Source organism: Drosophila grimshawi, unplaced genomic scaffold (genome assembly GCF_018153295.1).
Source record: "Drosophila grimshawi isolate 15287-2541.00 unplaced genomic scaffold, ASM1815329v1 contig_44, whole genome shotgun sequence".
Lineage (NCBI taxonomy): Eukaryota > Metazoa > Arthropoda > Insecta > Diptera > Drosophilidae > Drosophila > Drosophila grimshawi.
This window is the reverse complement of record NW_025063240.1, coordinates 16,547,198-16,557,500: the sequence shown is the minus strand read 5'-3', so window position 1 is coordinate 16,557,500 and position 10,303 is coordinate 16,547,198. Positions and strand designations below refer to the sequence as shown.

Genomic DNA, 10,303 nt, shown 5'->3' with positions numbered 1-10,303 from the left:
GCTGACTGAAATTAGTTAGCTTCAATGTTATTGTGGGCAGCGGTGACGTTTTTCTCTTGATTGACGCAATTTTAATGGCTATTAATGTGCACGTTGATTGTGAATTAATTTGACGCCTCCTTTTAGCTACTTTTAGCTTGCTTTTTGTTTGCTTTCTCTCTCTCACACTCTCGCTCTCTCTCTCTCTCTGCCTCGCTTCCTCTTTACTGCTTGCCAACGGTTGTCAGTTTGTTTATTTGTGCCTTTTGCCTCGTCGGGATTTCAGGTTCTTATTTATTTGTATTTATTTTTGCTTCTATTTTTTTGCTATTTATTTTCTAATTACAACGACCAGAGAATAATTCAATTTGCGCTAAGTGTTGATTACGTTTTTGTTTGTTTTAAAAACATTTACTAATTATATTTTGTTTGTTATTTGTATTATTTTTTGTTTTGCTAACACCAAACACTTAAAAGTTTTACGTTAAGTTGAAGTTTCTATAACAATTACAGTTACTAAAGCACACTGAGACTTAAATATGCAAATTTTTATGTTTAATTTTTAAGCTAAGCTTTTTTCTTTTGCTAGTTGAAATATTTAGAAATTTTCTAGTTTAATTTTTTTTTTTTCGTTTTTTAATTAGCTAGTTTTATGTTGCTTTTAATAATTTTCACTCACACTTTGCGCTGTTTTAAAACCACTTTTTTATAGCTTGCAAGTTTTTGTTTTTTTTTATTTATTTTATTGTCTTTTTTAACACACAAAATTGTTTAACACTTGAAGTCTTGATTTAATTTTGATTTTAATTTCAATTTAATATTTTTTATTAAAATAATACTGTTTACTATGCATTTAATATTTTTAAATTGTTTTAATAGCTTTTCTCAACAGAGATTATTTTAATTATTTGAGATTAATAAATTATTTTTACCTTTATTTTTTATTTTTTTGAAGAGTTTAAAACTCACTGTTTTTTTTATTAATATTATTTTTTTTTATCAACTTTGTATCTTTAAAAGACAATTTTTGCTGCACTTTTAGCTGGTTGTATTTGAAATACAAATAACCTTCTCTCTATAGGGACTTTAGACCTTTAGCCAATTTCTTGTTGCTAGCTTTGAGCGGTTTGAGTTGCTGTCGTATGTTTGTTTTGTTTTGTTTTGCTTTGTTTGGTTTGTTGTTAGGCTAATTAGTGGTAGCACCGTTCGTGTAAATAATACTGTTGGTTGTTGTTGTTATTGTTGTTAAATTGGTGTGTGTGGATTGCCCAGACAACAACGGTAAACAATCGTGAGTGCATTCACTTGACGACGACGACGACTACGACGGCGACGACGACGACACAAAACAAAAAGCGCAACTCTGACTATGTTTTTATATATGGACAGAATGTACTCACAATTATAGAATATATATTTAAATATGACGTATACGCGCGTGAAAATTATTATTTTTATAATATTTGATATTAATTTCGCTTTTACTTGGGGAAAGGCGCAAACACAAAATGGCGACTACTTGTCGAAACTTCACTTGATCTAATTTAACGGCTGGTTATAATTTTTTTTGTTTTTTTTTTTTTTTGTTTTTTGACGGGGGACTGCTGATGGATCAGTTGGGTCTTGACTCCTGACTTTGACTGGCTTTTTGGCTGCTTGGCTTGGCTTCAGCTTCGGCTCGGCTTTGCTTTGGCTTTAGCTTTGGCGTTGGCTGCTTGCTTTGGCTTTGGCGTTGGCTGCTGCTGGCTGGCTGGCTGGCTGGCTGGCTGGTCGGTCGTTCGCTTTCCGTTTGCGAGAAATGAGGAAAAGGCGTTTAACTTAACTTGACAATCGTCGAATGGATTCTGAATTTCTCATTGAGTAAGGTTGCATGTTCAACTTGAGGCCAGACCAGCACATTGGCAGCCAGTCGGCGCCAGCCTTCGGCTTCAGCACCCGATGACGCATTCGTGCCAGCCGGCAAACGTTTACCACAGCGAGAGCCATTTTACAGGATCCACAAATGTTTAGCGCATGCGTTGCACGCATTTTGCATTGTTGCAGGACATGAGGCGGCACATTCAGCGCTGCACATGGCAAAGGAGTAGTCGAGAGGAGTGGCTGGCGGGGAGACTGTGTTTTGCAGCGCGTAGGCAACATGTTTTCTGTGTGTGTGGGGAGGAAGGGGAGTCTACTCATGCAACCCGTTGGGGCGTAACCAATTGAAATGCATCTCAGCCTACGCGAGCCGCAATTACCTTAACAACTTTGCGTTTGGTAATTGTCAACATTGAATTTAATCAAAAATGACGACGTGCTCCTCAAGGCTACACACACTTATACACAATTCACACACACACACACTTATTGTTTACCCAGCTAGCTGCCCAATCAAATATAAATATATACTTAAACAAGGCAAATATCTCGTCCACCGAGTATCGAAAATGAGGCAGCCAAAAATTCAAGGCAACAAATTGGAGAGTTTTGGTAGACAACATAAATCCATGGAGAATTTTCGAATAGGTTTCTGTTTAGGAATTCTTTGAAACTTAAATACTTTGAAACAGCTGGCACCAAGTAAAATATAAACCAGATCTTAGTATTGTACATAAAATGAAATACTTAGTTCAGTTTGAGTGAGTTTCAAAAAAAATCATTTAAAATTGCAGACTTTGAATCTGATCTGGCAGAAAATGAAATAAGAACTAGCATCAGTTAGAAGCACTTAAATATTATTTTATTAGTAGCAATGTCTGTGAACAGTTAAAAATAATCGCAGTCAATATATAAGCTTTATTGAATAAAATTTAAGACATATTAAACTTTAATTATATATTTATAAAGATCTATCATGTAACTAAAAATATATGAGCGAATATTAAGAAATCGCAGATATGCCATTTGCTATACTAAAATTAAAATTTTTACCACAAATCCAACGTTTGTCATGAAAAGAATAAATTGCTGAAGAAGAAAAGAATGGAGACATCTTAAAAAGAACATTTCGACAAGCAACTAAAGATGTTCAAAGGTCTGCAGCTGGCTTTAAGAATTCAATTTTGTGAATCGCATAAAATGATATACATATATGCAAGTTTTATAGAAAAATTCCCAAGCCAGACAAGAAAACTTCAGCGCTGACTAAGCGGGAATGTTTACAATTTTGTTTTCTTTATTTTTTTTGCAATTTTACATTTTTATTTTGATGTGGTCGGCATTGTTGTTCTTGTTGCTGTTGTTGCGAGTGTGCTGAAAGCTATTTAAATGGAACGCTCGTGAAAAGCAAAAGCAACGCCATGCGGCCATTAGAGGATGCCCAAAATAGACGTGGCCACAAAGCACAGCGAGTAACACAGCTCTGAGATGGGCAACGGGCAACGGGCAACGGGCACTGAGGAGTGGGCAGGGTTGTGGAGTGCGGGGGAGGGTTTCGGGGGCATTGCTTAAAACGTAGCCACAGTAGTTGGTCGCCGCATTGTGCGGCAACATCAACTGAATAGTTTATTATACAAATATACGCAGGTAAGTAGCTTTAGAAGGCAACGGTGCAGATTGTAGGGGAGGTTGCAAAAGTAGAGGAGGGGTTAGGGGCTAAGGACGCACCGCAGCTTACAAATGTAAAACTGCCTTTGTGTTTTTTAGAATGCATAAAATATTTAAATATATGTATATATTATATAAATATTTGCCAGCATTATGCAATGAAATCTGCACTGGAATTAATCAAAAAGTAAAAGAAACATAAAAAAAAGGGTCGAGCTTTAGATTTATTTGAGTAATGATTGCAGGTAAGCAGGATTAGGCCTGCAAGTGTCGTGAATTGATATGAACGGGGTGGTTAATGGGAAGAGGGTAGGGGATAGAGAATTTGCCAGCATAGAGTGCATAGAAAGCCATATCATTGCTGGAGCAAGCAGCGGCAAGCAGCAGCAGCAGCAATTTTCCACTCAACTGGGCCAACGCTGCGTATGACACATGTCGATTGCAGTGGCGCCCCCTTGCGGCCGCCGGGGCGCCCCCTATCAGAAGTCTGAAATCAGTAAAAGAAGAAGAAGAAGCAGACGACGACAGCATAGAAGGGTGCCGAACCAAATTTGAATGAATGAGTTTGTGCGAGTGAATGAATGAATGAGTGTGTGAGTGAGTGCGCTGCTGCCAGCTTGATTGCTTGATTGATGCACTGATGCAGTTGATTGATCGATTGATTGATTCATTGTGGCGCTGATTGCGCACAAGCTGGTGTTCGTATATATATACCTATATATATATATTTAAGTATATATATATATAGGCACAAGCAGTTTGGCATTTTAAATTATGCATTTTATTTATGAGTAAATAAAGATTTTAAATCATGATTTAGATGATGAAATGGGTTAGATAAGAATTGAGGGGCAATTTCTTGGGAATTTATATAAATATCGATATTTAGTCAACACTATAAGAATCTATAAATAGCGTTAATATTTAATGAATAAATATTATGGGGAGTATCTTTTTAGTAAATTAGCTTGCTGCAGCACCAATCTTCACTCAAATCCAAATCCAAACTAGCAACTTCAGTCTGATTGAATACAAACTCGTTGAGGAATAGATATGAATCATAAGAAAAATCATATATTTTTGCCACTGCAACATAGAGAATAAACAATTATCATTCTTTTAACTTTATCGATATCAGGCTATCAAACGCAAAAAGCACTTAGTTATATCGATAACAACTCACCGATTACAACTCTAAGCAAAATTATTCCACATACTTAGTATAAAAAAGCTGTTTTCATTTTACTCACATTTGCATAATTTTGTGATCGCGGCATCGGCGGCGGTAATTGCTGCGAATTTGGTGGCGCTCTCATGTGGCCAGCATTGGAAGCTCCAACGGCAGCTCCAACGCCGCCATGTCCAGTTCCGGGCCCAACGCCTCCCGACTGCTGCTGATGGGGCCCGCCCATTTGCTGCTGCTGCTGCTGCGGCGGCTGCTGCTGCTGCTGCTGATGGAGAGGCGGGGGGGCTGGGCTATAGCGTGGATGCATTACAAATGCTGATTCCTCCTCTTCTTCTAGCTCTTGTTTGAATTATTTCTCTTGCGACGAATCAACTGCAAAAGGAAATGGCAAATAAAACAAAACTGATAAGCGAAAATTGTGATTAGAGAAAGTGAATTGTGAATGCGGCGGCAGCACAAACAATATCTACACCAATAGCAAACAATTTGATAATTATGACACTTTCTATTAATATAACATTGTATGGCTATTATTATTATTAATTGTTATTATTTTATTTCTCGGATTTATCTAGAAGCTGTGCCTTATTTGGCAGTAGTTCTGCTAACGCATTGGCAACGCTGCATTAGTAGCAGTAATGAACTAATTGTTATACTACTGCACTTTACACTTTTATTAACTATTATTATCGAATTTCTTCGTTATATCTTCACTACTCAACTACTAAAGACACCGTTTTTGGCAGTAGTTCTACTTGCGCATCGGCAACACTGCAGGTAGCTTTCTGCTATACTCTACACTGCACTTTGCACTCTCAGCGGCCATTTCATGCGTGTCATGTCCGAGAGAGAAAGAGAGAGAGAGAGAGAGAAACATGTCCAGATCATTTGAAGTCTGTCTAATGTGCAATTTATTGCAATCGGCGGCGGCAACACTGTTGCAAGACGCGTTTGCATGCAACATATGCAAAATTTTATTATGCACATCATTTTATTTGTTTGTTTTTGTTGTTGTTCTAGTGGCTGGCTAGATTCTTGCTACATGTTATAGGCTTAAAAATAGCACACAGCCAACTTGTATTTTTATGGGGCCAGACAACGGCAACACCATCACACACATATACACAGTCACTTGCACACACACACACAACACACAGACAACACACAACATGCTCAGACGTTGACCGGCGAAGAGTAAAGCCAAAAAAGGCGCAACAACAACAGTTACTTGCAAACACACACACACACACACTAAAGAAAATCTATGTTGTATTTATTATGCTGAATAACAGTTTTAATAATTTATTGCTTACACTGCGCGACACAATTGTTGTTCTTGTTATTATTATTATTTTTATTATTAACGAATTTCTGTGCTCCCAAAAGGACAATGACAGCAATGCGAGAGAGTAAGCGTAAGCGAGAGCGAGAGAGTAAGCGTAAGCGAGAGAGAGAGCGACAGCATCAGACGTTTTCTGACAGCTGCAGCTGACTGAACGAGAGAACAGCAGCACTGTCAGAGAGCGGGCGCCGGCAAAAGCAAAGGCAAAAAAACAACAAAAAAAGCAAGCACGCACAACAAGTGAGCAAAAAACAAAAACACAAAACGCCCGCCTGATTTTGCCTCATTGCCCGCTTTGATTAGATTTCGGCACTAAAAATAGCATCACACTTTTTGGACAAACATTTTGTAAAAGTGCACAAGCAATTTTGTGCACATTCAACGATTCTGCATCTAAATGTTGAATGAGTGTCAAGCAGTTTGATAGTGTATTGTATGCAGCGACCAACTGACTGAGAGCGTCCCTGTTTTTGTTGTTGGTTTGCTTGCGTTTGTTTTCATGTTTGCTTCATTTTCACATTTGCTGCTGCTGCTACTTATTATGTGTTTTTATGCAATTTCCAATTCGCACCTAACTATTACCATCGAGTGCAATGACATGCAATAAGCAACAACAACAACAACACCATTTTTTTCGCTACGCTTTCAATTAGCTGAAAGCTGCAAAATTTGTTACGACAGAACAGATAAGGCATAAGGGGTAGGCAAGGGGTCGGTTGCGGAATGCTTACTTTTTGAATGTCAGCTGTGCGCTGGCTGCTCTTGTTGCACGTTATTTGCGTTATACGTTGATTACGATTACGAGATTTGAGATTTTACTCACACAGCAACAACAGCGTACACACACACAAAAGCGCACACACACACACACAGTCACACGCATACACGCACAGACTTTTTGCACACAGAGTCGCACTGAAAGTGAGAAGAAATAAGAATTTCGACCGCACTTTGTACTTGACACGCGCCGCTTCTTAGTTGTTGCTGTTGCTTTGTTGTTGTTGTTGCTAGTGTATATTGTTGGTGTGTTTGGTGCGTAATGAATTTTGAATTTATGCAAAAATGTACAACGACAAAATATACGTTGCGCAGCGAGCGGGCCAAGCGAAAAAAAGCGCAACACACACAAAACCGACAGCGGACACGGAACGAAATGTATGTGAAAACGGTGGTGGATGAGAAATAGCAAAAGCAAACAGCCAAAGCAACACAGAGAGCGAGAGAGAGCAGACCGTGAGCGAGAGAAAGAGAGAGTACAAACACAAATTTTTTACTTTGTGGTGCGCTCATTTCATCTCTTTGTCTCACTATCTGTTGGCGCTCTTGTACTCTATCTCTCTCTTTCGCGCTCTCGCTCTCGTTTCAACTAGTGGGACAGGCAGGCACCCGGCAAAAGCAGCCGTTTTGCTTTGTTGTTGTTGCTGTTGTTGTTTTGAAACGGCAATATAAATTTAAATAATTCAACAAATAGAAATAGAAACTTGCTGTGCTTGCGCTGATTAAGTGCATATGTTTGTAAATATAAAAATATATATGAACGGATGTACACATATAAATACTTATGTATGAATGTATGTATGTGTGTGTGTAAAAGCACATACAACACTGCTTATGCTGAAGAATGCAGCTGAGCACATACGCGTGTTGTAGCAGCGAGCTTTTATCACAAGTGCACAGCACTTGGCGCTTTTTCGCGCCATATTTAAATAATCGGGAAGCATAAATTATGATAATTGCACGATAAGATAAACATAAAAGAAAAAGATTACAGTAGTCAATCGAAAATAAGAACTAAAATTGCAAGAATTTTATATTGTTGTACTCTTCTAAAGTCAAAAAGCCAAAACTTATTTTCTTTTCTATGTAATTCCCTTTCTTTACTCATTAAAATGCTAAGCATAAGACTCGATTCTTTCTATTCTATATGTTTTACACATATCAGTTGTCAATCATCTGAAACTGTTATTGTGTTGGAATTTTTTTTTCTCATCTGGTTTATAGTGTTTGCTGGCGCCGTTTCATTGCCATCTGTTCTTGGCCATTTCACGAATACGGGCCAATAAAAAAGGACGAAATACGCCCCCTTCCGATCCTCTAACCTCCTTTTTTGACGTCAGTTCGTCACAGTCTTGGTGGAAACGGGGAAAAGTGGGGAAACTGTGGAAACTGTTGAGCCAGCAAGCAGCTCGGTGACATTTTGAAATATTTAAATAAAATTAATATTCTCAACAAGTGCGCGACATAAAAGTGCGACACCCCCACACACACACACATATGAGCATTATCCCGGTTCGTATTAGCCCCCAACATACGCCCCTTGCCACTCACACTCGGCCCACGACTTTGGCACTTTACAAAGAGGACTAAAGGACTAAACAAATGATGCATGCCAACAAGAGGCGGGCAAAACAAAAAAAAAACTGACACACGCATACGCACACATACCCAGTGTGTCTGTGTGTGTAAACAAAGCTCTCTGCATATGCCTACAACAATAAATTACAACAACAAGTCAAGCGAAATTTGAAGAACGAGCAAAATGAGCAAACGGCAGAAGCAGAAGCCGAAGAAGAAGAAGGAAAAGCACCAGAAGAAAAGGAGGACACGAAATGAAACGGAACGGAACAGAGAGCAAACATGCAAAGAATTTAAATTTATCCAAAATATGCAAATTTAATGACACTATCTTGATATGCAAATGCCAAACGCCAGCAAAATACAAGAAAAATGGCGCAATACCAAAAATAAAAACGAAAAGAAAAAAAAGAATGAGACGAAAACGAATAGCAGGAAAATGGAGCAAGAAATCAAAAATGTCAATACACAGACACACACACACACCACACACACACATACACGTGCACACAATGGAAACATTTTCGCTAAAACGCATGAAAAATAACATATTATGGAAATGGGTAAAAGGGGGTAAGGCGGTCGGCTGGAAACTGCGCCTCTGCGGCCAAAATGGCGACGCGTTGGCATTTTCATTAAGTTTGGCACCATTTTTTTGTATTTTTTTTTTGTTTTGCTGTTGCCTTACATTTTTGTTGCTATTTTTTTTTTTTGTTTGCTCTTTCGTTTTTTTTTCTTTCTTGAAGCACATTCTTGTCGCGTTGAGAGACAGGAGGCAGCCTGGTACGTGACCGTAAGCAATTTGCAGTGTTGTAGCAGGGAGCTACACACTGACACACACACACACACACACACACACACACACACGTAGACACAAAGAAAAAGTAGCGTCCACTGCGTAATCGCATCAGAAAAGTGAAATGTCAGCTCTTTTGCAGCATCGCACTTCCATCATCTTTCTTTCCAAAGAAAGACAGGGAGAGAGAGGGAGAGAGAGTGAGAGTGAGCAGCAGATGCTTGGGCAACACTGGCCGGAATGCGAGCTAGTTACAAAAATAGTTTTCTAAACAACGGAATGCACAGCTGGAATGCAGAAGAAGATGGCGCGTGATCCAGCCATAATTTATTGCTGCCTAGAGCTAGAGCTAGAGAGAGAGAGAAAGAGAGAGTGTAAGGATGAATAAGTGAAAAAGTGTAAGCTCAGCTGGAAGTTGAATGGAGTGTGAGACAGAGAGAGAGGGAGAGTGGCAGCTCTCACCTGACAATCCTCATTAATGTGCAAAATGGCGCATAAAACAGTTTTATAGCCAAATCAGCTGTATTTTGTATTTGCTTTTAGACAATTAAAATTTAAGCTGCAACATATGCACGGAAAAAGTTAAAAAAATAATAAATTTGTAATTAAATGAATTAATAATTGTAATATATTTGCGAGTTAATGATATTTGTAAAGACCAAAAGTACGATGTGAAGAACATATTTCAATTATGAATGAAAAGTGGAGTCAGGATTTCAAATTGATTAATGGGAATTTTAATACTTTTTACAAACAACTAAATGTAGAAGCTAAATGCACAAAATATACCAAAATAATAGTTGCATTCACAACTTATCTGCTAATTAATATGGCTATGCACTCAAGCTGTGTAATCAAGCCAATTGAATTTCATTGAACCTGTGGCAATAATACTGTGTGTCGTACACATGTGGCATGCAACTGACTGCTCTAGACATCATTTCCATAGCTAATTCCCATGCACGACTCCAGTTTCCGTTTGAATAATAGTGTAAAATTAATTTGCACATGTAGAAAATGACTAAGATAATACCATATGAGGTTTTGGGGAGGTTTCGGTATATTGATGTTGATGCTGATGTTGATTTTGATGTTTCATATGCCAATGACTTCCGCAACA

At 38.3% G+C, this 10,303-nt stretch overlaps 1 protein-coding gene across 16 annotated transcripts in view; it reads right to left on the bottom strand.

Moving 5' to 3' along the window:
* Nucleotides 1-7,120, bottom strand: part of LOC6558604 (protein alan shepard) — a 143,376-nt gene extending 136,256 nt beyond the window's left edge. For 5 of the 16 annotated variants that reach the window (XM_043215642.1, XM_032743330.2, XM_043215645.1 and 2 more), the window contains exons 1-2: nt 6,764-7,086; nt 4,755-5,062 (exon numbers count right to left, since the gene is read on the bottom strand). In XM_043215642.1, coding sequence (XP_043071577.1) covers nt 4,755-4,997 — 243 coding nt within the window. In that variant the 5' untranslated portion in view covers nt 4,998-5,062; nt 6,764-7,086. Of the gene's footprint in view, nt 1-4,754; nt 5,063-6,763 lie in introns of all 16 variants that reach the window. The other 11 variants (XM_043215644.1, XM_043215643.1, XM_043215650.1 and 8 more) reach the window with 7 other exon arrangements.
* Nucleotides 7,121-10,303: the final 3,183 nt, after the last annotated feature.